The 26,660-nt window shown below is 39.3% G+C and overlaps 1 protein-coding gene across 1 annotated transcript in view; it reads right to left on the bottom strand.

Moving 5' to 3' along the window:
• The window catches only part of LOC126441105 (E3 ubiquitin-protein ligase TRIM37-like), a 224,858-nt gene that overhangs the window by 62,766 nt on the left and 135,432 nt on the right, over positions 1 to 26,660 (bottom strand). Inside the window, exon 8 of the mRNA XM_050090679.1 lies at positions 1,611 to 1,725. Within this exon, the coding sequence (XP_049946636.1) occupies positions 1,611 to 1,725 (115 nt within the window). The remainder of the gene's footprint in view (positions 1 to 1,610; positions 1,726 to 26,660) is intronic.

Raw genomic sequence — 26,660 nt, 5'->3', positions numbered from 1 at the left:
TTGCCTAATTCACTTTACTTACATGCTGGGTTTGGTCCTTTGAATAGATCAGGCCCAATTTCCTGCCCTATTTTTCTCAGTTCATACTCTGTCTTACTGTCAATGAGGTTCTACATCTACATCTACATCCACATCTACATCTACAAGATTACTCTGCTATTCACAACAAAGTGCCTGGCAGAGGGTTAAATGAACCACCTTCAAGCTGTCTCTCTACTCTCTACCGTTCCACTCTTGAATGGTGCGCAGGAAAAATGAGCACTTAAATTTTTCTGTGCGAGCCCTGATTTCTCTTATTGTATTGTGATGATCATTTCTCCCTATGTAGGTGGGTGCCAACAGAACGTTTTCGCAATCAGAGGAGAAAACTAGTGATTGAATTTTCATGAGATCCCATAGCAACAAAAAAGCCTTTGTTTTAATTATTGCCGCTCCAATTCACGTATCATGTCTGTGGCACTATCTCCCGTATTTCGTTATAATACAAAACAAGCTGCCCTTCTTTGTACTTTTTCAAAGTCATCTGCCAGTCCCACCTGATGTGGATCCCACACTGCACAGCAATACTCCAGAATAGGGCAGACAAGTGTGGTGTAAGCAGTCTCTTTAGTGGACCTGTTGCACCTGCTATGCGTTATGCCAATGAATCACAGTCATTGATTTGCTCTACCCACAACATTATCTATGTGATCGTCCCAATTTAGGTTATTTGTAATTGTAATCCATAAGTATTTAGTTGAATTTACAGCCTTTAGATTTGTGTGACTTATCATATAATCAAAATTTAGCAGATTTCTTTTAGTACTCATGTGAATAACTTCACACTTTTCTTTATTCAGGATCAATTGCCACTTTTTGCACCATACAGATGTCTTATCTAAATCATTTTGCAATTCGTTTTGGTCATCTGATGACTTTACAAGACAACAAATGTCAGCACTCCTGTTATGAAAAATTTGTGTTTGTAAATCTTACAAATGTTTCAAGTCCCCCTCGTCTCCAGTACTGTTTCTCCTCAGCAGTCAGAAGATGCTGTTTTAATTTTGTGTGTGAGCTATTTCCTATAAAGTTATTAGTGGTGATTTCTTTGAATTCTGTTTTCTATTACTCTACATAAGAGTCAAATTACTTTAGTACTATAATGTTTTTGAGGAAAATTTTAGTAATTTTCTAGGACACCTGAGGCCTTCTACAATCAAGGTGGTGTAAGGAGATTTCTAACAGTTGCAGTGCGCTGGAAGTGGCAGCTTCATGTGCGTAACTCAACCAGTCACGTAATGTGATTTTGTAAACATCTCTGCATCAACATCTCAGTGTTGTCAAGCTCTATAGAAGACTATTGAATCACCTGCAGCTGTCTGCACTTCACTGTTGAAAGTTGGCAACAGCACTGCCCGATGTTAGGGATTTTCTGATGTTAACTTGACTATAGTTACAATGATACTGTAGTTTCTTCATGGTCCCAGAAAAATAAAATTTTTAAATATGACACATTAACTGGGGATCTCATTATAAATATTTTACTGCTTTAGGAGCAGTATTTTCTATCCAAAGTATGTAATTGTAGTTACAACAAATCAGATTAAAAGTTTACCCATAATGTTATTTACCTCTTTTAGCACTTGTATCTGTGCTGCATATTTGATGTTTGATTCATTTAATTTTCCAATATACCACTGTTGGTCCTTGCACCTCTGATAATATGATGGTGGACGTACTTGAAACCTTTCAAGAGAAGAAAATGATCACTTAGTATCTGTTGATATCTATACAGAAAGTACCTTTATCATTAATGGTCTGTTATTTATGCCAATAGCAAAAATAGACAGTGAAATACTAATTAAAGTATTTCTTTCTGTGAGATAATGAAAGAATTAAGATGAAAATACTAAAAATTACATAATTTGCCAAAATGCTATGAATCAATATTCTTTGTCATTCATTGACTGTTTATGGCACCATCAGCAACACATAACAATATATAAAAAAGAAAAATTGTGAACATAAAGGAACTATTTTGATTAAACCACAAGAATTATACTATAGTGACAACGAGGAAATGTAAAATGTGGAGCCTCACAAGGTTCCGTATTGGATCCCCTCCTGTTCCTAACCTATATGAATGAGCTTCCAATTGAGCTTCCAATTGCTTGAAATGATTGCTCAAAAATTGGACAACAGCTGAACAAGCATTCGTTCATTCATTCATACATCATGTTCAATATCTCCCATCACGGAGGAGAGCCTTGAGGGCTATGAAATAAGTCAAGCTATACATTATCAAGCAGAAGCAATCACTCCTGCCTACTTCTATAAGGTATACTAACAACAAATGACTGACACTTATCTGTTCAAACTAATAATTATGGTAATGGCTTCTAGATTTCTTTACACGTGTACATCATGACAAGAACAGCTACTGTGAAAAACGACACTGCTTCTCCCTCTATACTACTCAGCCAATGTTATCAAATACTTCATACAAAGCAGTGTAACTTCACGAAGACATCTATAAGCTGTCTCTATGCTGGCAAAATCATGATTTACTAAATACAAATCTCACAGTTATGTGGAATTAGCATGTTTCAGCTCAAATATTCAGATATTTTATAGAAAGAGTGACTAACGAGGTGTTCTTTTACTGACTGTTTAAATATTTCAGGTTTTTAAATTTTGTGCCTAATGTCTATTAGGAACCTTTTATGTAATTTTGCACCATAATATAAAACTCCATTCTTAGAGCAAAGAAATATTAATTCACAGCAGACAGTTTATGTCTCAATTATCAGTCAGACTAAAACCATGAGGTTTTAAACAAATAAGAATGACCTGTTGATACCAGAAATAGATGTAAATGTTGACTCAAAAGATTAAACACATGTATAAAATTCCATGGGATCAGATATAATGAAAACTGCGACTGAGTCAGCAGACTGAAAAACTAATGTCTGTACTTACAAATATTTCTCACTGTTTTGTTTTAGTGAGCAGGGAGCTATTTTCTAACAGTGATGTCTTCTGGAGCAATGCTACTAAAATACCAGGTATGATCAAAAAGTAACAGGAGTTTTTTAATTTTGTGGACATTATACATCTGATTTTCAAAATACTTTTTTTTATCTTGTTGGTATACATGTTGCTGATGTATGTTTGCATTTTCAGCCGTTTTGAATACTGAATTTACTGTTGACAGTTGAAAAGGTTATGTGTGTTTCTTAGTGCTTGGTGATTTTTTCACTTTTGATAAAGATGTATCAGAGAATTTGCACTAAAGTTTGCTCAAAAAATGGAATAAAGTGCAGTGCTTCATTAAAAATATTGGCTGTGGCTTTTGGCAATTGTACAATGAGTAAAATGAGAGTTTATGAGTGGTATAAGCTTTTCGAAGAGGACCAAGATGACACTGAATACGACAACTGCCCTGGACGCCCTAGCACATCAATTGGCGATGACTATGTGGTACAAGTAAGGAAAATGGTTCTGGAGAATCATTGAAATACCATCACAGAGACTGCTGATGATGTTGGCATATCCTGTGGCTCATACCAAGTAATTTTTTGGATGTTTTGGGCATGGAACATGTAGCAGCAAAGTTTGTTCTGAAACTGTTGAATTTCATCCAAAAACGAAACCGCGTAGGCATTGGTCAGGCAGAGCTTCTAAAGAAGGGTATAACAGGTGAGAAAACATGGGTATATGGATAGGACATCGAAACCAAGGCCCAATCGTTCCAATAGAAACTGCATGAAAAGCCAAGTTTGAAAAAAATTCAACAAGTTCAATCATACGTGAAGATTCTTCTCACTGTTTCCTTCAATTACTTGATAAAAATAAATGTCAGAGTGAGTTCAATCATAATTTAGACAATTACAATAATTACATTAGAAAATACAATGTGTGTTACACAGGTAAGCCACATAAAAAAACAGTACCCAACTTTTAAAGGTACAAAAATAATTTGTATTCACACATGAAAGCATGCTAGAGCATTTGGTACAGAAGTTAGCAAAGAACTCAATGTAAAATGTTACATAAAATGTAAAAATGTAGGCCAGGGACGTCATGTGGAGGTATCGATAATTTAATGACATAAAAACTCAAAATGTAAGTAATGATCAAAAAGTTTCCATTTGAGGGCCTTGCTGCAGTGTATATGCAATGTAGCATGACTATGATGTGGGAATAAAAGCACTGACATGTAGGCAAGGGATTAGTGAGGCATTCATATCTTTCTGATGTGTGTGCAGTGAATGCAGAAATAAGAGCTATGGGGGCGTTATTACCAAATGGATCCAAATAAGACCAACATGATATTCTTTTCTTGGCTGCTGAAAGACCAACACCTGTAGACATCAATTGAAGAGTAAAGAATGTCTATGGAGTGGCATGTCTGTTGAAAACTACCATTGTGGAATAGTGAAACAAGGTGTGCTGCTGCCTCATGATAATACATATCCCTATATCGCAAATGTAGTAATGAAGAAGTTACTCCTACTCAAGCGGGAGACACTTGAGCACCCATGCTATTAGTCCTGATTCCTCCCCATGCAATTACCATGCCTACAGGCATGCCTCGAAGAGTCAAAGATTACTGTTGGATGAGGATGTGCAGCAGGCAGTTATGAACTTCTTTATGAGGCAGGACATGGTGTTTTAGCAAATGGCTATCTTCAACCTGGTGCATAGGTGGGATGATCGCCTCAAAGCTTATGGCAGCTTTGCCTGGTTAGCATACCAATTCCTGATTATATGAAATTCCAATGGAACCTTTTTGATCACTCATTATGCATCATTGCCACACAGCCCAAATCCCCACCCCCATGGTGCAGAGAACCCGGAATGTATTGATATTTTAACTTGATATGCTGACAGTCTCTTGTGTTGGCTGCACGACATGGTGGCAGCTGTGTGGTAATGTGTGTCTGGTGTTTTGGAAGTATGGTCTGGTGACTCTGGACTGGTTGTGGCATAAAGTGTTGATGAGACTCTAGAACAGTTAAAATCCATGCCAAACTGATTCATTTGATGGATACATTCAAGGACTTGCCATTACACAGAATGTAGAACAATTGGTCTCCTCTCCACAACTCCAGGAAAGAACCAGCATTTGGTGCACGGAGGGGAGATCTTACTGAGTCTGTACACAGCATTATGTGTGAACAGCTGAGCAAATCATTGTGCAAAACATGCACTCCACTTTTTCTGGGCAGGTAACTTTTTGGAAAAAAAATTGAGTGGTTGTGAGTGTTGGTCCACCTTTTGGGAGAGAGCTGTTCTGATTGCTTACTGACCCACGTCAAAAACTATAGCCAGGTCGCTGTGATATACAGGATGAGTAAGAAGCTCTACCTGACTTAAACTCACATGGAGATCACAAAATATCTTGTTTATTTTGGGAGTCCATTAACAGGTCCTCATCCTCCGGTGTCACAGCCTATAAGCGTCCATGAGAGGTGCCTATACAGTTGCCATTGCCGGGAGGTGATGGTGGTATACATCTACAATGCTGAGAAAATGTGTCAGTTGCTGGTAATCTGTTGTTACTGGCAGATATTGTAGTGTTGTAATCTTCTCTGTCAAGAAGTAAATGCCATAGGTTGAAAAGGTATGGCCAAGGAAAGTTACTTGGTTTTTTTCCAATGAGGCATTTGTCCTTGTTTAAAAACTATTCCATAGGTAAGCAGCCATTGGTGCCAATCACACACATAGGTACTTCAGCATTAGTGGAGAACACCAAAATATCACGCAAGTACTTGAAGTAAAATGGTAGTCCATTCAACAAACCATCCATGAAGTGCTGTCTCATCTGCACTCTATTTTTGAATCCAAAAGGCAAGAATATAAATTCTAATAAACCAAATGGGGTGATAACCATAGTCTTCAGGATGTCACTAGTTGTCACTGCTATTTAGTTATTTGTTTTCATCTGTGAAAAATGCTGAAAACCTTTGCACCAGATAATGTTCACATGAAGTCCTGTATGTTAGGCACTGGGTACCTGTCTATGACTGTTCTTGTACTTAATGCAGTGTATGACTGTTCTTGTATTTAATGTGTGATAATTACTATGTAGCCTCCATGAGCCATCTTTCTTGTGGATGAGATGTAGGGGAGAAGACCATGGGCAGTTGACTGACAAATGATTCCAGTCTGTAACATCTCATCAAAAATTGCTTTTGTCTCCATTAGCCATTCAGGTTACACTTAGTGAGACTGGTTATCCAGATGTGGTGCAGATGTAATGAACTGTATTGTGTTTGGTGCCATAGCATTGAGCCCATACCTATAACACACTTGGTTTTATTGCACAGGTCTCAAAAAGCCTTTGTGTGGGGACATCTCCACATTTCAAACTTTTGATCACAGCTCAGACCTTCACCAACTCTCTATTCATGACAGATAACATTGCTTTTGGGTCCTGGCTTTCACTGTAAAAATCATTTTTCTCTTGTATTACTTTCTTGTACTTTTTCCTTCTTTAGGGCCAGCAACATAATATATGTCTGATAATGACATGATTATTAGAATATATTCACCAAATAGCTGCTTATAATAAGTAATCTTTATTCATGATGGAATCTTTTGGGCTTTATTGCCATTGTCAAGTAACCCTAGACTGATGTGACCATCCATATTACAATGTTAGTGAACTATCTTATTAAAATCACTGTTTTAATAAGATGATAAATTATGTAAATATGTTGAAAATAAAATGTTAATTACTGTCACACAGTAATCTAAATGTACTCAACAATGGCAATAAAGGCCAAAACAGTCTGCAGATAAGAAAGATTACTTGTTATAAGCTGCTATTTGGTGCATCTATTCTAGTAATTGTTGCACTTCATTATCACAGCCCATGGTTTAGCTTGTAAACCACAACACTCGGTCATCAAATGTGTGGTGTTCTCAATATTCCATGCAGAAGGTTCACATTCCACATATATTAGTGAAAACATAGCAAGAGTTGTGATGTCTTCATGAGAATCATAACCCTGACAATTCAACATACTGTGGTATAAGCAGGGCGACCTTGGGACCTGGTTACTGCATTGTTGTCAATCATGTTAAGTAGGCATGCCCTCTGTAAATCACCTGTTAGCATGAAGTGTGTGAGCAAGTCAATGCAAGAAATATGTTCAGAAACAATGGTGGCTATAAATGACCATGTGAAATGCGTAGAGAGGACAAAGTTGATGGTGAATACTTTGTGGCTGTAAATGTTGATCAGGGAAATGTTAACTGTTCTCGACCACGTGTAGCTCAACAACCATGTTGGGCTTATTGGGGTGGGTCTGGGCAGTGTATTGCAGCAGCGCCATTGACAGGTGAGCAAGGGATGTTGCCACTGTAATAATTCAATAAGACCAGTCCAATGTTGCGAGGCGAGTTAGCTTCCTGATATAGTGAAATCAGTGATATTGCGCTGCCTAGTGCAGCAAGGGGAAAGGCAGATTTCTACTCCAGCAGTAGCAATAGTTTTTAAGATACATGACTCGTAGTGCCACATATGCACAACATTTGCGAGATGCAACACCTCGAAAGTGTTCTGAGGAGCAATGGGTACTCCACCAGGTGCATAAGAAGTGTCATAGAATCACTTGGTGAAATGACATATCGCAAAAAGAAATGTCAGGTACAGCCTTGTTCCCATACATTCCCAGAGTGATACACTGAATCAGCTGTATATTGTGCAAACATGGCGTAAAGACTATTTATAAACTGAGAAAGAAGATCAAACAATGTCTCAGATCAGTAAAGGAGAGAAGGGACCCCCCGTGCAATGTCAGAAATACAGCATATACCATGTACATGTGGAAAAGTCTATGATGAAATGACTAGACAATCAATCAACACAGGGTCACCAAACTTAAGTGGCATTGCAGGTTAGGGCTAGTAGAGAAATTGGCCATGGTGGAGCAGGCATTGTGTCGACCGTCTACACAGTGAAATTCATTGACATCGAAGTTCTTGCTGTGTGGTGAATATGAGGCAAATATGAAGAGAAAGTCATGTTTTATTTTAAGCATATTTGTCCTTCAGTAAAATTTCTTCGTTTGCTCAGGGAAGCTATAGACATACATGAATATGACAACAGCTTCAACAGGAAAGAAGAAAGCCTCAGGCTGAATGGATCATTTATCCCCGTACTGCAGAGAAATGATCATTGCAGGTAGCAAGGGAAGAACCCATCTCTGCTGCCTTATCACAAGGCAAGTTATTTTTTTTGTTTGACCAAACAAAAGAACAACCATTGTTTTTTATTTGTAGATTTTTAAGTTGCATCTGCCTGATTTAATGCCTAGCTTTTAAGATAACATTCAATATTTTTTTTAAACTGTAGTGTATGAAAGTTAACATAAAACTTGTGATTTTCACATTTCTTCCAAAAGTAAAACATGACACAGCGAGGCTTTTTTTTTTTCGAGTTTGATTTTTTCTTTGTAGTACCTCTAGTGCTTTTTTTGGCTCAAAAACATGAGTTGTATATGATTTTGGCTCAGTATGAAAAAGGGAAGTGGTGCCTCTTTATCTGAAAAATCACAGAATGGCATAAAATTGTATTTACTTTGTATGTCAAAAACTATTGATCAGAAGTAGCTTGTTAACAAAATACCTTTATACTTTCAACTTAATCTTGCAGCTGTAAGTTTAATAATACAACTTATAAACATACTGTTTGCTAAGAATATGAGGCAAATATGAAGAGAAAGTCATGTTTTATTTTAAGCATACTTGTCCTTCAGTAAAATTTCTTCGTTTGCTCTTGAACCTTATGAGAATACTAAGACACGACCTGAAGAATATACAGCTTCTGTTCCTCATTATTATTATTATTATTATTATTATTATTATTATTGTTATTACTAATATTATCATTATCACCTTGAAAATTATTTACTACAGTGTTCCATGAGCATGATGTCCGTCTAATTTACTACTTTTAGTTTAATAACTACCGGGTCATCAAAAAGTCAGTATAAATTTGAAAATTGAATAAATCATGGAATTATGTAGATAGAGAGGTACAAATTGACACACATGCTTGGAATGACATGGGGTTTTATTACGACCAACAAAATACGAAAGTTCACAAAATGTCTGACAGATGGTGCTTCATCTGATCAGAATAGCAATAATTAGCATAACAAAGTAAGACAAAGCAAAGATGATGTTCTTTACAGGAAGTGCTCAATATTTCCACCATCATTCCTCAACAATGGCTGTAGTCGAGGAATAATGTTGTGAACAGCACTGTAAAGCATGTCCGGAGTTATGGTGAGGCAATGGCATCGGATGTTGTCTTTCAGCATCCCAAGAGATATCGGTCAGTCACGATACACTTGTGACTTCAGGTAACCCCAAAGCCAATAATCGCACGGACTGGTCTGGGGACCTGGGAGGCCAAGCATGACGAACGTGGCGGCCGAGTAAGTGACGCCAGAAACCATTTCCAGAAAGATAAGTGATTTAGACAGGAATATAATTTAGTTTAACGCCGACAACAAATTAAATACGTGCATTAGTGTATCGTTTAGTCTTGCCATTAAAGGTTTGACTTTTCTTTGCGTATTTTTTTAGAAAACACGAAAAGATCGTAACTTCGCGAAGTCGCACTTAGGTTTAAATTTTGTAAACGTGTTTGTCTCTTGTTTCACGGTAATTTAACTAGTTTCTCGGTAACAAATAAGTAAACTACCGTAAATAGCGTATAACTTCATTGTTTTTATACAGATTTCAGAAAAACAGCGTAACTTTATATCAGAAACTTGCCTATATACATTTGTTTATAGGCCTAATTCTCGTAACGTTTTTGGAGAATCAAAGTTAAAGTATCTCGTTTAATTGTCCTTTTTTTCATTCCATCGAGTGAAATATATACACTCCTGGAAATTGAAATGAGAACACCGTGAATTCATTGTCCCAGGAAGGGGAAACTTTATTGACACATTCCTGGGGTCAGATACATCACATGATCACACTGACAGGACCACAGGCACATAGACACAGGCAACAGAGCATGCACAATGTTGGCACTAGTACAGTGTATATCCACCTTTCGCAGCAATGCAGGCTGCTATTCTCCCATGGAGACGATCGTAGAGATGCTGGATGTAGTCCTGTGGAACGGCTTGCCATGCCATTTCCACCTGGCGCCTCAGTTGGACCAGCGTTCGTGCTGGACGTGCAGACCGCGTGAGACGACGCTTCATCCAGTCCCAAACATGCTCAATGGGGGACAGATCCGGAGATCTTGCTGGCCAGGGTAGTTGACTTACACCTTCTAGAGCACGTTGGGTGGCACGGGATACATGCGGACGTGCATTGTCCTGTTGGAACAGCAAGTTCCCTTGTCGGTCTAGGAATGGTAGAACGATGGGTTCGATGACGGTTTGGATGTACCGTGCACTATTCAGTGTCCCCTCGACGATCACCAGTGGTGTACGGCCAGTGTAGGAGATCGCTCCCCACACCATGATGCCGGGTGTTGGCCCTGTGTGCCTCGGTCGTATGCAGTCCTGATTGTGGCGCTCACCTGCACGGCGCCAAACACGCATACAACCATCATTGGCACCAAGGCAGAAGCGACTCTCATCGCTGAAGACGACACGTCTCCATTCGTCCCTCCATTCACGCCTGTCGCGACACCACTGGAGGCGGGCTGCACGATGTTGGGGCGTGAGCGGAAGACGGCCTAACGGTGTGCGGGACCGAAGCCCAGCTTCATGGAGACGGTTGCGAATGGTCCTCGCCGATACCCCAGGAGCAACAGTGTCCCTAATTTGCTGGGAAGTGGCGGTGCGGTCCCCTACGGCACTGCGTAGGATCCTACAGTCTTGGCGTGCATCCGTGCGTCGCTGCGGTCCGGTCCCAGGTCGACGGGCACGTGCACCTTCCGCCGACCACTGGCGACAAGATCGATGTACTGTGGAGACCTCACGCCCCACGTGTTGAGCAATTCGGCGGTACGTCCACCCGGCCTCCCGCATGCCCACTATACGCCCTCGCTCAAAGTCCGTCAACTGCACATACGGTTCACGTCCACACTGTCGCGGCATGCTACCAGTGTTAAAGACTGCGATGGAGCTCCGTATGCCACGGCAAACTGGCTGACACTGACTGCGGCGGTGCACAAATGCTGCGCAGCTAGCGCCATTCGACGGCCAACACCGCGGTTCCTGGTGTGTCCGCTGTGCCGTGCGTGTGATCATTGCTTGTACAGCCCGCTCGCAGTGTCCGGAGCAAGTATGGTGGGTCTGACACACCGGTGTCAATGTGTTCTTTTTTCCATTTCCAGGAGTGTAATAAATAGCGTATACCTTCATTGTTTTAATACAGATCTCAGAAAAACAGCGGAATTTTAAATCAGAAACTTGCTTATATACATTCGTGAATAGGCTTAATTCTTGTAACGTCTTTTTTGATTTTCGGTAATTTAATTGATTTATTCTAGCTAAAGTATTATTTTTGCCATGAGTGAGAAGTGCCTGACTTGCCGTAGAATTGTTAGTTCCGGGGTTTGGTGTGATGGATGTAGTAGTTTTTTTCACTGGGGGGACTGCAGTGGCGTGGGTGTTGGGAAAGTGGATCAGGCTCATCAGTGGTTATGTAGGATTTGCAGCAGATATAGGAAGATAGTGGAACAGGAGGGGAAAATTGCTGCCCTTCAGGCTGAGCTAGACCAGGCTAGGGAAGATCTGGACAGGTTAAGGAGGGAGAAGGGCAAAGAGAGGTGGGAAGTAGCAACAGGTAGCAGAAGGAACAGGCCTAGAACTAAGTCTGACAGTTTTGTGGTGAATGTCAAAAATAAGTTTGACCTGTTGCTTCAGTTAGAAACTGATGAGCCTCAAGCAGAGGTAGGTGTAGACAGGACACAACAAACTTTCAATAGGAAATTGAAAAAGAATGTAGGAAAGTCATTGAAAAGGAAGAAAGTTTTGTTGTTAGGCAGTTCTCATGCCAGAGGTGTAGGCCAACTTCTGCAGGAGGAATTAGGACCAGAATACCAGGTCACAAATTTTTTCAAACCAAGTGCTAGTCTGGATCAGGTGACAGAGGATTTAGGTTCACTCTGTAAAGGATTTACCAGGGAAGACACCGTGGTTATTGTGGGAGGGCCAGGGAACAGCATCGACAGAGATCCTGGGTACAGTATAGAGTGTGACCTGGTAAAGATTGCGTCGGCATCGAGACACACCAATGTTGAATTTGTATCTGTCCTGAGACGCCATGACCGGCCTCATTTGAACTCTTCTGTTGGGAGAGTTAATTTGGAGTTGGAACGGCTGCTTGGGTCGGGTGCGGGGGCTCATATTGGTGTGGTTCCTGTTGATTATCTCAGTAGGTGGGACTATACCAGGCACGGCCTACATCTCAACAGGAAAGGGAAGGGGAAACTGGCTGGGGTAATAGCAGGAAATTTAAGGGGGGGAGGCACTGCCATGAATGGTAAAATACTAGTGGTTACAGGTGTTGGAGCAGCACCTTTTTTAGGATAGGTAAGACAGAAAGATGTCAAGTTCTACGAGAGGTCAGGATTGAAACAAATCTTCAGTTTAGGAAAAAAAATTAAACAGCACAATTCTAGCACATTGGATCACCAATCACAGCTATCAATTATAAATTTTCACCAATCACCAGAAATTTTATCTCCACCAAGTTGTATCTCAGTCCTAGGTAATTGCATTGATGAATTAAAGTCACCCAACCCAGTTGACATAATCTGCCTCTCTGAACACCGTGTGACCACTGGTATAGGAACTAGGCCTAAGCACAATGAGAAACTCAGACAGGAGAGTACTGCAAATGTTAGAATAAGGAAAGGTTCTCAGAAAAGTATAATTAAAAATAATGTAAGTATATTTCGTCAAAATATTGGGAGTTTAAAGAATAAAGTAGATGAGCTTCTGGTTTGTTTAGAAGATTTAGAAGCTGAGAATGAAATAGATATACTATGCCTGTCTGAGCATCACATTGTTACTGATATGGATAAGGTAAATGTAAGTGGATATAAGCTCTCTGCACATGTAATGACAGAAAATATGGAGAAAGGAGGAGTTGCCATATATGTTAAAAGTTATCATTGTGCAAAAAGTATAGAAACAAAAAAGTTTTGTGTAGAGAAACATATAGAAGCATGTGCCTGTGAGCTCAAATTAAGGAAAGGCACATTTATAATTGTCACTGTATATAGGTCCCCATCAGGAAATTTTCATCTATTTCTGAAAAATTTGGACTCCTTGTTGTGCTATCTGTCAGACAGGGGGAAGCAAATTATTATTTGTGGGGACTTCAATGTAGATTTTCTGAAAGAGGGTAATAGGAAAAATGACCTTGAAGTAATACTCGGTTCTTTCAATTTGACACCCGTTATTGATTTTCCTACTCGGGTGGTAAAGGATAGCAGCTCACTGATAGATAACTTCTTTATAGACCAAGATAAGTATAACCAGATAAATGCTCAGCCTGTTGAGAATGGTCTTTCTGATCATGGTGCACAGCTAGTTACAATATATGACATAGCTCCATTCAGAAATACTAAACAGTCCTCCAAAGTAGTACGTTCAGTCAACGATTTAACAATTGCAAATATCAGGGAAAGCCTACAGCAGATAGACTGGGATGAGGTGTACCGTGAACCTGATGCCAATTTAAAATATAATTTATTTCATGACATTTTTGTAAATGCATTTGAAAACTGCTTCCCCAAGAAAACAGTTAAATATACTCGTAAGAAACCTTGTAACAAACCATGGCTTACTAAGGGTATAAAAATATCTTGTAACCGGAAAAGGGAAATGTATCTGACAGCAAGAAAGAGTAGTGACCCAGAAACTATCAAAAATTATAAAAACTACTGTGTTATATTAAGAAAAGTTATTAAAAAATCCAGGAGTATGTGTATCATGTCTGAAATCAGCAACTCTGATAATAAAATTAAAACAATTTGGAATATTATTAAAAGAGAAACAGGTCAACCAATAGCAGAGGAAGACAGTATTACCATCAAATTGAATGAAAACTTTACGAACAAAAAGTCAGAAGTTGAAAATATTTTTAATAATCATTTTCTAAATGTTGTGGATATAGTAGGATCCAGGTGTTCATTAGAAGATGCTAGGCTGTTAATGGAAGAGGCCATACCTATGCAATTTGATACAATTGAAATCTCACCCACTTCTCCCTCTGAAATTAGGAAAATAATAAACTTGCTTAAAAGCAAAAACTCACATGGAATTGATGGCATTTACAGCAAAATACTAAAAGCTTGTTCTCAACAGATAAGTAAGATTCTCAGCCACCTGTGTAATAGCTCTCTGGAACAGGGCATTTTCCCTGATAGACTGAAATATGCTATTGTTATACCTTTGCATAAAAAGGGGGATAGATCTGATGTCAACAATTACCGTCCAATCTCCCTTGTAACAGCTTTATCCAAAATTTTTGAGAAAGTAATGTATTCAAGAGTAGCTTCACATATCTGTAAAAATGAAGTACTAACAAAATGTCAGTTTGGTTTCCAGAAAGGTTTTTCAACAGAAAATGCCATATATGCTTTCACCAGTCAAATTCTGAATGATCTGAATGACCGAACACCACCCATTGGGATTTTTTGCGATCTCTCAAAGGCTTTTGATTGTGTAAATCATGAAATTCTGCTAGACAAGCTCAAGTATTGTGGCATGAGTGGGACAGTGCACAAATGGTTTAATTCGTACCTAACTGGAAGAGTGCAGAAAGTTGAAATAAGTAGTTCTCGTAACATGCAAAGATCAGCACATTCCTCAAACTGGGGAACTATCAAGAATGGGGTTCCACAAGTGTCAGTCTTGGGACCTTTGTTGTTCTTATTATATATTAATGACTTGCCATTCTATATTCATGAAGAGGCAAAGTTAGTTCTCTTTGCTGATGATACAAGTATAGTAATCACACCTGAGAAACAAGAATTAACTGATGAAATTGTCAATACTGTCTTTCAGAAAATTACTAAGTGGTTCCTTGTAAACGGACTCTCACTGAATTTTGATAAGACACAGTACATACAGTTCCGTACAGTGAATGGTATGATGCCATTAATAAATATAGACCTTAATCAGAAGCATATAGCTAAGGTAGAATATTCCAAATTTTTAGGTGTGTCCATTGATGAGAGATTAAATTGGAAGAAACACATTGATGATCTGCTGAAACGTTTGAGTTCAGCTACTTATGCAATAAAGGTAATTGCAAATTTTGGTGATAAACATCTTAGTAAATTAGCTTACTACACCTATTTTCACTCATTGCTTTCATATGGCATCATATTTTGGGGTATTTCATCACTGAGGAATAAAGTATTTATTGCACAAAAGCGTGTAATCAAAATAATAGCTGGAGTCCACCCAAGATCATCCTGCAGACATTTATTTAAGGATCTAGGGATATTCACAGTAGCTTCTCAGTATATATATTCTCTTATGAAATTTGTTATTAACAACCAAACCCAATTCAAAAGTAATAGCAGTGTGCATAACTACAATACTAGGAGAAAGGATGATCTTCACTATTCAAGATTAAATCTAACTTTGGCACAGAAAGGGGTGAATTATACTGGCACTAAAGTCTTTGGTCACTTACCAAATAGTATCAAAAGTCTGACAGATAACCAACAAGTATTTAAGAAGAAATTAAAAGAATTTCTGAATGACAACTCTTTCTACTCCATAGAGGAATTTTTAGATATAAATTAAGAAAAAAAAGAAAAAAATATTAAAAAAATAAAAAAAAATAAAAAAAATAAAGTTGTTATATTAACTAAAGTATGTTGTTAAATTAACCTAATTATGTCATGTATTGGAAAATTTGACTCGTTCCACATCATTACGAAATATCGTATTCATGATCCATGGAACTAGTATTAATCTAATCTAATCTGAGCACACGATCCGATCATCACACCAAACGACGCGCGCAAGTGATCTATTCCTTTTTTTTTGTTCTAATAAAACCCAATGTCATTCCAATGTGCGTCAATTTTTTCCTCTCTATCTACATTATTCCATGGTTTATTAAGTTTTCAAATTTATACTGACTTTTTGATCAGCCGGTAGATGTAGAGCGTTGACAACATATTCATTCTTGTGCCACTGTGAAGAATTTATTTTAACAAACCTGTCATTCAAATCAATCTGTATAAACATATTGTATCATACTCTTATTTTGTTAGAAAAAACTATTCACTTCCATTAGTGACACTTTTTGGGATATGATCAATTCCTACTTGAATCCTTTACATCTTTTGGTTCTGCTTCACATTTCAGTATAATGACTGTCTTCATTTCTGATTCAGAAGATTAAGACAACAGAACAGGGAACAGGAACCATAAATGATTTTAAGTTTTTGTCAGGCCACATGTGGGCTATCACTACTGGTGATCTGATATACGTACCAGTATACAAAGTTTAGAAAGAATTCTGAAATCCAAAGACAGAGCTTTGGCTTCTGAAGCAGCACTTATACTGGCAAGGAAAATAAAAATAAAAGAAATTGCAGTCCCTTCTCATGGTCACAATTCAATTTCATCACAGAACATAAACTTTTGCCATCCATCACGCATGGGGGATCCCATTGGAACATGGAAAGATACTCCATGAGATGGTTGTTCAGTCCCATTTATAAACAGTTAATTAAAAAAACTATTATCAATACGTCTTATACCAGAATTGTAAATACAAGATATCTTTAACCAAAATGTTTCCTGCTGAAACACATATACCTCTAAAAGTGGTCATATTCTATGCTATTGTGACAGAAACAAATGATGTAACTAAAAAGCCACTCAGAATGAGTTTCATTAACAGCTTTTTCTTGCCCTTTTCTGGAGCAAGTTAAACATCCAAAATACACTAATGTTCAGCAATAGCAGAACACCTTGAATGACTCGAGATAGGACATTCATATTCACATGACATGAACATTAGTATGTTCTGCAGAAACGATTAGCATTTCAGTCACCTTCGTTCAGCATGTGTCCTGTTGCCTGGTAGGCACAGGGTCTGCCTGGGTCCTGATAACTTGTTCCATCTGTAGTATTTCAATAATTTTGGGGTAAAGTCTAGAAACACTTGGTTCTCCACCATCTCGAACACCCAATATTTAAATGACAAGGGTGAGAGAGCCTCTTTACTGTGCCATACATGTCTGTGTGTGCAGGAAGGACAGCTGTCATGAGGAGCCAGGAGCTGCGCCAGATGAGTGGCTCCAACAGGTGGTTACCAACAGTGCCTTGGAAGTCACATTAAAAAAAACTCAAAGAATGTTTGCATAATGTTGCTTGGTGTGTGGTGTCATGAGGATTGTTACAGAGAGAGGAGCAAACACAAAGGTTGAAAGATGACTTTAAAATGATACATGCCACACAGTTTACACTGAGCAAGGAGAAGTGTTATTGTTTTTGGAGGAAGTGTGTGTTGCTTAGAGCATATAATTAGTAAGGAGAGGATAAAGAGAGACCTGAGGTTTATGCAACCAGAACAGGACTTTCTGGTTCCTATGACTAGTAAAAAGCTATAGTCATTTATAGCGTTGGCAAATTAATTACATGAAATTTTTAAAGAGGGTTGCAGGCATTGCAAGGACATCCATGCAATTACTTAAAATTTGTTGAAATTTGAGTAAGTGGAGGAGTGCCAGACCACATTCAGTGGATTAAAAAAAGCTTCGACGTTGAGCCCAGATTATCAAAGAGAGTTTGTGCTCTTGTGTGATGCCTGATATCAGACATTGGGGCGAGATTTTAAGTCAGGTGGTGGACAGCAAAGAACATTCTGTGGCCTCCACTTTGCAACAACTAAATAAGGCAAAAAAGAACTATTCTACAACAGAGAAGGAAACGTATATATTTGACTGGTGTCTGTTCTGTCGGAAATGTCTGACAGAACACATACCACTCAAATATACACATTTCTGTAACAGTGTGGCAGCTCCTTGATGTTTGTTTCAGTGTGGGTGGACTAATGTTGTCTAAATTCCTACGGAAATCAATAATTTCTGAGTGGGGGTGAAGGGTCAAGGGACGCTGCATTGCAAGGTGTGATACATTGGAAACTTGGGTCAGTCAGGGACCATGACCAGATGGCTAAAGCGGTTAAGGCAACCGCTCATGAGAAGCGGTAAATTCAGGTTCGAGTCCCAGTTCAGCAAATATTTTCAACTTTCACCACTGTATTACCACAATGCCCTGTGTGGCTGGAAGTCACGAATTCCCACCCTCCACTTCTCTTTCTTTCCCCATTCTCTCTTTCATATAAGAGGACATGTTCAGTTTGACATGTGGAGTTACATATTTTCAATGTTAACTGCATGGAGAAAAAGAAATTTAAGTGGTGACTGATCATGCAGCTGTGAAATGGTTATTAGTGTAGAAGGCTCACAAGGTGAGCATTGAAGTGAGTGAGCTTGATTATGAAGTTGTGCATAAGTCTGGCAAGCAGCACAGAAACATGGATGGGCTGAACTGGAAGGTAGTAGTAGTACAGGCACTGAGTCATGGCTTTGCCAAGTGGCAAGCACCACAATATGCTGATGCTACCTGCAAGCTATAAGTATGCAGCCACAAGTCACCACGTGTGACAACTTGTTATGTAAGACTACAATGCTGGGGCCATGCGTAGTGATGCCTGCTGAGCTCAAGGAGGAAGTGGTGAAAGAAATACATGACCACATGTTATCTGAGCATTGAGGTTGGAGGGCAATGAATCACAGGGTAACATAATGGTACCACTGGGAAGGGAATACAGGAATACAAGACCAATGTGCAAAGAACTGTGTGCAGTGTGCACAGTGAGCAGACGTGAACCGTACACAAATACCATTTACAAATGTTCTCAGAGGCAATAAAGCCATTTGTGATGATAGGAATGGATGTCCTAGCTCTATTTAACCAGGCTTTGATGGGAAATCATCTCATCTTAACAATTAGTGACCTTGTTTCATGGTTCATGGGAGTGATCACCATTCCAAATCAGCAGGCAGCCATGGTGATGCAAGCCATGATCAACAATGGAATACTCACGTTAGGTGTGCCTAAAATAGTAATCACAGGCCAAGGGACAATTTTTTTAATGTTAGACCTGATGAAACTACTGTGTCATTTGCTACATTTTCAGAAATTAAGAACTAGTCTGCTGCACCCACAAACTAATGGTGGAACAGAGTGTATGCATTGTGATATTGGTAGGATGTTGAACTATTACGTAAACTCTCACGATAATGACTGGCATACATATCTGTCATTTGTCATGGCAGCTTAAACTTGGAGGTTCACACTGGCGTTGGGCTAACTCCTTATGAGGTTGTGTAGGGGAGAAAGATGCCTTCATCATTTGATGTGATCATGCCAAAAATTGCTTATGGATGTGGAGCCAGTTTGCAATTTTGCTAAGATACTAAGGGAGTCATGGAGCCATGTGCAGTAAGCAAATAGCAAAGCTATGAAATAGCAAGATTTAGCGACAAAATGCATAGGGAAATTACCACAGTATAGGGTAGAGCAACGGATAATGTTTCAAGCCCTTATACCCCTATGGGTAAAACAAAAACATATGTAACAAGACGCCAGGGACCATACCAAATGATAGAGACAAAATCACCAGTCAACACTGAGCTTCAGCTGCCAACTATCATGAAAAGAGTCCATGTCAAACACACAGCCATTTCAAGGTGCTCCAGATTCGATTGCCACTAGTATCGACAAGCGCAGCAAAATAGGAGAGAGAAAGAAGTAAGGAAAAGTCTGAGTGTAAAGATGTTGCACAACCTGTGGAGGAAATGTCATATGGGTGAAGCCCAAGGGAATAGGGTGTGACAATGTGTATCTTTTGCATTATGTTGAAGTGTAATTATTAATTATTTTAAAACTGGGCAACAACAGCTAAAATAGTTACACGTGATTGCTCAACACTTCAGACAGTGAACAGTTTGTTAAAATACAGATGTTAAAACTGAATGAAATGTCCAATGGTCTGCTGTAGCTGTATTTGTTCAGGTTACTTTTAAACCCACAGAACCAGTTTTGGAACTTTTGAGTTGCATATTTTGGTGCAAATCTCTATAAAAAAATAGTTTTTCAAGTTAATGCACTTTCTGAGATATCCTAAAATACTGAATAACTTGACATAAACATGGGAGAAAATATTACACATTAAGCTAGGAAACTGGTGTGGATCACAGTATTAGGGAAAATAATGTTGAATGGTCATGACCTTGAATGTCACCATATCAGCACCATGGTATTTCTGATTCTGTTCTGTGCAGCCTTCATCTACCTTAGGCATAACGTCACTCACCTACAGAATGCCGCAGTAATGTTGATCCCAATAGAAATGATTACTGATCGAGCATGAGGTACTGAGAATGAGAACAAAAGTTAGAAATTGTTGTGGGTATGTACGAGGTCTGTTCAAAGAATTCCAGAACATTTTGCTTCAATGGTGTGTTGGAACAAAATGTGGTTGGCATTCCTGCACCTGCCTGTGTTTAATGTGTAACTGCCAGAAGTTTCAGTGTTGTATGTCTTAGTTATTGTTCAGAGCTGTATTGAGTAGAACATTGTGTCACACAATTTGTGAATTTTGAGATGGCAGAGTCAGAGAAGCAACATGTATGCATTAAATTTTGTGTGAAACTCAAGAAAACCTTTACAGGGACACACCAAAGATGCAGGAGGGCAGAAGAGTGCTTAAGCCATACACAGTGTTATGAATGTTTCACATGGTTTAAAAATGGCTGGATGGAAGTTAAAGATGACCCTTATTCACAACACCATTTGACATCTACCAATGATGCCCATGTGAGGACCATCAACAAAATTGTGCATGCCTCTCAAAGACTGTCTGAGAGATTGAAGAAGAATATAACATTTCAGTTGGATCATGTCATGAAATCCTGACACAGCATCTCAGAACGCATCACGTTGCCACCGAGCTAACCCAAAGCTGGCAAGTCATGACCAGAAAGACCTTCAGCTTGCAATCTGTGAATGGTTTTTGGATCACGCAAATGAGAATGAGATGTTCCAGAGGATCATAACTGGTGATGAGATGTGGGTCAATGATTATGACATTGAGACCAAGGTTCAATCTTCACATTGGGTCAGGAAAGGTTCTCCAAGACCAAAAAAATCTCATCGGGTCAGTTCAAGTGTCAAATCCATGCTGACAGTTTCTTTGACTTTGAATATTAGTTCATCATGAATTCATGCCACAGGAACAAACTGTTAATTGATGTACTATTGGGATGTGTTGTGATGCCTGTGTGAAAATATGAGAAGGAACCAGCCTGAAATGTGGAGAGACAATTCATGACTCTTGCATCACCATAATGCGCCTGCACATTCATCCCTGTTGGTGAATCACTATTGCACAAAAAATGAAATCTCTGTGCTGCCTTACCGTCCATACTCTCCAGACCTGGCCCCTGCAAACCTTTTCTTATTTCCAAAGTTGAAAACCCGTTGAAAGAATGAAGATTTATAACAATAGATGAGATAGAAGAAAATTCACACATGGAGATTCACGCGATCCAGAAAGAGGCAGACCAAGACTGCTTCTGGAAGTGGAAAATGCATTGGGAATGGTGTATCAATTATGGAGGAGAGTATTTCAAAGGAGACAATGCAAAATAAGTAAAAGGTAAGTGCAGAAAAAATTTTGTGGACAGAGTTCTGGATTTTTTTGAACAGGTCTCATATATAGTAATATGGGAAATGGTAAAAAATATTTTTCCTAATACATAAGTTGTTGACCGAGCGAGGTGGCGCAGTGGTTAGACACTGGACTTGCATTCGGGAGGACGACGGTTCAATCCCACATCCGGCCATCCTGACTTAGGTGTTCCGTGATTTCCCTAAATCGCTCCAGGCAAATGCCGGGATGGTTCCTCTGAGAGGGCACGGCCGACTTCCTTCCCCATCCTTCCCTAATCCGATGAGACCGATGACCACGCTGTCTGGTCTCCTTCTCCAAACCAACCAACCAACATAAGTCGTTGTAAAACACTGAGGACTGGCACATGAGGCAGTTGAGAAATGTATAAGATATTGAGAGACACATGGAGATATTCCATGGAGGCATGTCTAGCAAAAGGTGGAAGTTGAGGGATGTATGCGATATTGAGATGCACATGGAGAGATTCCATGGAAGCATGTCTAGCAAAAGGTGGCAGTAGCATTGTAAGATTTTATAATCAACTGTCTGCCTGTTGAAAGTGAGAGTAGAAAATGTAACCTACTAGCTATAAAAGAAGAGTTAGGAGAATTGTGGAGCCAGAGTACCATAACCTATAGAGTAGTTTTACAGCCTCTGGACCGTGTGGTCCAAGCCACCTCATACTTAAAAAGAAAAATGGTACATCATTATCTGTGAATGCTGAGTTCCGCTGCTGTCCAGTCCAGGGTGGAGACAGGGTGCTGGGTCTTTCAAGGGAAGTTAATTTTGTAGCACCACCACTATTTTTTTGGGCACTACTGCAGTAACTAGGCATTACTGCAGTAACTAGCAGCTCAGGCACAGCAGTTACATAAAACATGCAGTTGGCAGGCACCAAGGTGTCAGCATGCCAGTTGCAGCAGCAAGGCTACTAATATACAAGGTGTTACAAAAAGGTACGGCCAAACTTTCAGGAAACATTCCTCACACACAAATAAAGAAAAGATGTTATGTGGACATGTGTCCGGAAACACTTAATTTCCATGTTAGAGCTCATTTTAATTTCATCAGCATGTACTGTACTTCCTCGATTCACCGCCATGATTTCATACGGGATACTCTACCTGTGCTGCTAGAACATGTGCCTTTACAAGTACGACACAACATGTGGTTCGTACACAATGGAGCGCCTGCACATTTCAGTCGAAGTGTTCGTACGCTTCTCAACAACAGATTCAGTGACTGATGGATTGGTAGAGGTGGACCAATTCCATGGCCTCCACGCTCTCCTGACCTCAAACCTCTTACTTTCATTTATGGGGGCATTTGAAAGCTTTTGTCTACGCAACCCCGGTACCAAATGTAGGGACTCTTCATACTCGTATTGTGGACGGCTGTGATAGAATACGCCTTTCTCCATGGCTGCAACAGTGCATCACGGATTCTATGCAATGGAGGGTGGATGCATGTATCCTCACTAACGGAGGACATTTTGAACATTTCCTGTAACAAAGTGTTTGAAGTCACGCTGGTACATTCTGTTGCTGTGTGTTTCCATTCCATGATTAATGTGATTTGAAGAGCTCTAACACGGAAAGTAAGTGTTTCCGGACACATGTCCACATAACATATTTTCTTTCTTTGTGCGTGAGGAATGTTTCCTGAAAGTTTGGCTGCACCCTTTTGTAACAGCCTGTATTTTAGTATGGGCCAGACCAAGGACTGCAATCCTGGCAATGCAGTGGAAAGAAAGGGGGTTTTGCAGGGTGGGCTAGGCAGCTACTTCATTGCTGGCTCATGGATTTGTTATTCTGAATGTGGATGGAAGCTGTGCATTGCTATAACAAATGAGCTGCATACCTACATAAATATCTGTCAAAACATTGTTCCTGTGAAACACAACCAGCTCTTTATTCACATGAAGTGTTGAGTGCTACTGACATGGGATTTCAGATCAATTCCATATTTCTGGATTTCCAGAAGGCTTTTTGACATGGTACCACACAAGCGGCTCATAGTAAAATTGCGTGCTTATGGAATATCATCTCAGTTATGTGACTAGATTTGTGATTTCCTGTCAGAGAGCTCACAGTTAGTAGTAACTTATGGAAAGTCATTGAGTAAAACAGAAGTGATTTCTAGCATTCCCCAAGGTAATGTTATAGGCCCTTTGCTGTTCCTTATCTATATAAACGATTTGGGAGACAATCTGAGCAGCTATCTTTGGTTGTTTGCAGATTACACTGTCGTTTATCAACTAATAAAGTCATCAGAAGATCAAAACAAACTGCAAAACGATTTAGAAAAGATATTTAAATGATGCAAAAAGTGGCAGTTGACCCTAAATAATGAAAAGCGTGAGGTCATCCACATGAGCGCTAAAAGGAACTCGTTAAACTTTGGTTACATGATTAATCATGTCTAATCTAAAAGCCGTAAATTCAACTAAATACCTTAGTACTACAATTACAAACAACTTAAATTGGAAGGAACACATAGAAAATGTTGTGGGGAAGGCTAACCAAAGACTGTATTTTATTGGCAGGACACTTAGAAAATGAAACTGACCTACTAAGGAGACTGCCTACACTATGCTTGTCCATCCTCTTTTAGAATACTGCTGCGCGCTGTGGGATCCTTACCAGATAGGACTGACAGAGTACATTGAAAAAGTTCTAAGAAAGGCAGCACGTTTTGTATTATTGCGAAATATGGGAGAGAGTGTCACAGAAATGATACAGGATTTGGGCTGGACATCATTAAAAGATGGTGTTTTTTGTTGTGATGGAATCTTCTCACGAAATTTCCTGCCAAAAGTATTTGATAAAGCTGCTGTCATCCAGACCTGAAATTTTACTGAAAAATATGAGATTACTTTAAAAAATCAGCTTGGCTTACAGTGTGAAAAAGCACAATACATGCAATTAACAAGTTTGTTGACAAGGGCAGCACATCATTAGACAATGAGAATAAAGTGACCACACAAAAGCCTTTGACTCAGTAAATCATACACTTCTTATCTATAAAACTGTCAGGTAAAGGATTAGGAGTAGTATTCCACATTGGCTTACTTAATAACTATGCAGCAGAAAACAAATTATTCTGACACATGGAAAACAGTAACAGATGGTGTTTCTCAAAGTTCTATTCTACGACCAATTTTGTTTTTGTTTCACATTAATGACCTGTCCATCAATGTCAGTGCCCCATCAGTTTCATTTTCAGATGATACATTTGTGGTGTCACCGCCAGACACCACAGTTGCTAGGTGGTAGCCTTTAAATCGGCCGCGGTCCGTTAGTATACGTCGGACCCGCGTGTTGCCACTATCAGTGATTGCAGACCGAGCGCCGTCACACAGCAGGTCTAGAGAGACTTCCTAGCACTCGCCCCAGTTGTACAGCCAACTTTGCTAGCGATGGTTCACTGACAAAATACGCTCTCATTTGCCGAGACGATAGTTAGCATAGCCTTCAGCTACGTCATTTGCTACGACCTAGCAAGGCGCCATTATCAGTTGCTATTGATCTTGTAATGCATGTACCGTCAGACCTACATTCACCCTTAATGGATTAAAGTTAAGTATTCCACCAGCTACGTCCGTTTTTCTAAAGTCTAATTTCTCTGTCCTGTTCCAGACCTCACACCAGCCTGCGTGAGCTAAAACGCGTGCCTTTCGGCTTCCTCTAGTATTCCTGGGTTGGCTCTCCTGCCAATCCACAACAACATTTGCAATAATTGAGGACCATAAGTCAGAAAACATCCTTCTCTGCATCACCACTACAAAAAATTATCTGAAAACATGGTTTCTCCACAACAGACTCACCATGAACATCCTATAAGTTCATATGACCCAGTTCAGACAAAATATGTAGTCAAAATCCCAGGCAATTAAAATAAGTCATAAAAATCAAAATCTAGAAGTGGAGTCTGCAAAATCTTTGGGATTATATCTAGATAAGAATTTAAATCAGAATAAATATGCTGAGGATCTAATAAATAAATTATGTAGCTTTGCATTTGCAGTGCAAACATTAGCTAGTGCCACTGACATGGACACAAGAAAAACTGCAAACTATAGCTACTGCCAATCAGTTATAATATATTCCCTTGTGGAAATTCGAGTAGTATATCAGGCATACGTAACATGATAAATGAATCATTAGAAATGTGTGCTGTAATCCAAGGATATCGTATTACATATTATTTAAAAACTTGCAATTATTAACAGCCCCCTCCCTATCTAACTATGATAATGTTATCTTCTTACAAAGCAGTCTGGATTTATTCCCTGCTCATCATTTAAACTGATATGCACAGACTCCACAGTACGTTGTTGTTGTGGTCTTCAGTCCAGAGACTAGTTTTACGCAGCTCTCCATGCAACTCTACCCTGTACAAGCTTCTTCATCTCCACTCCATACAAATACTTTCAGAAAAGACTTCCTGACACTTAAATATGTATTTGATGTTAACAAAATTCCTTTCTTCAGAAATGCTTTTCTTGCCACTGCCGGTCTACACTTTATGTTCTCTCTACTTCGAACATCATCAGTTATTTTCCTCCCCAAATAGCAAAACTCATCTAGTCAAATTTCTCCAGCATCACCTGATTTAATTCGACTACATTCCATTATCCTCATTTTGCTTCTGTTGATGTTCATCTTATATCCTCCTTTCAAGACACTGTCCATTCCGTTCAACTGCTCTTCCAAGTCCTTTGCTGTCTCTGACAGAATTGCAATGTCATCGGCAAACCTCAAAGTTTTTATTTCTTCTCCCTAGATTTTAATACCTACTCCGAATTTTTCTTCTGTTTCCTTCACTGCTTGCTCAATATACAGATTGAATAACATCGGGGAGAGGCTGCAACCCTGTCTCACTACCTTCCCAACCACTGCTTCCCTTTCATGCCCCTCAACTCTTATAACTGCCATTTGGTTTCTATACAAATTGTAAATAGCCTTTTG

Source organism: Schistocerca serialis, chromosome 1 (assembly GCF_023864345.2).
Source record: "Schistocerca serialis cubense isolate TAMUIC-IGC-003099 chromosome 1, iqSchSeri2.2, whole genome shotgun sequence".
Lineage (NCBI taxonomy): Eukaryota > Metazoa > Arthropoda > Insecta > Orthoptera > Acrididae > Schistocerca > Schistocerca serialis.
The sequence above is the reverse complement of the archived record's forward strand: the minus strand, read 5'-3'. Positions and strand labels throughout refer to the sequence as shown.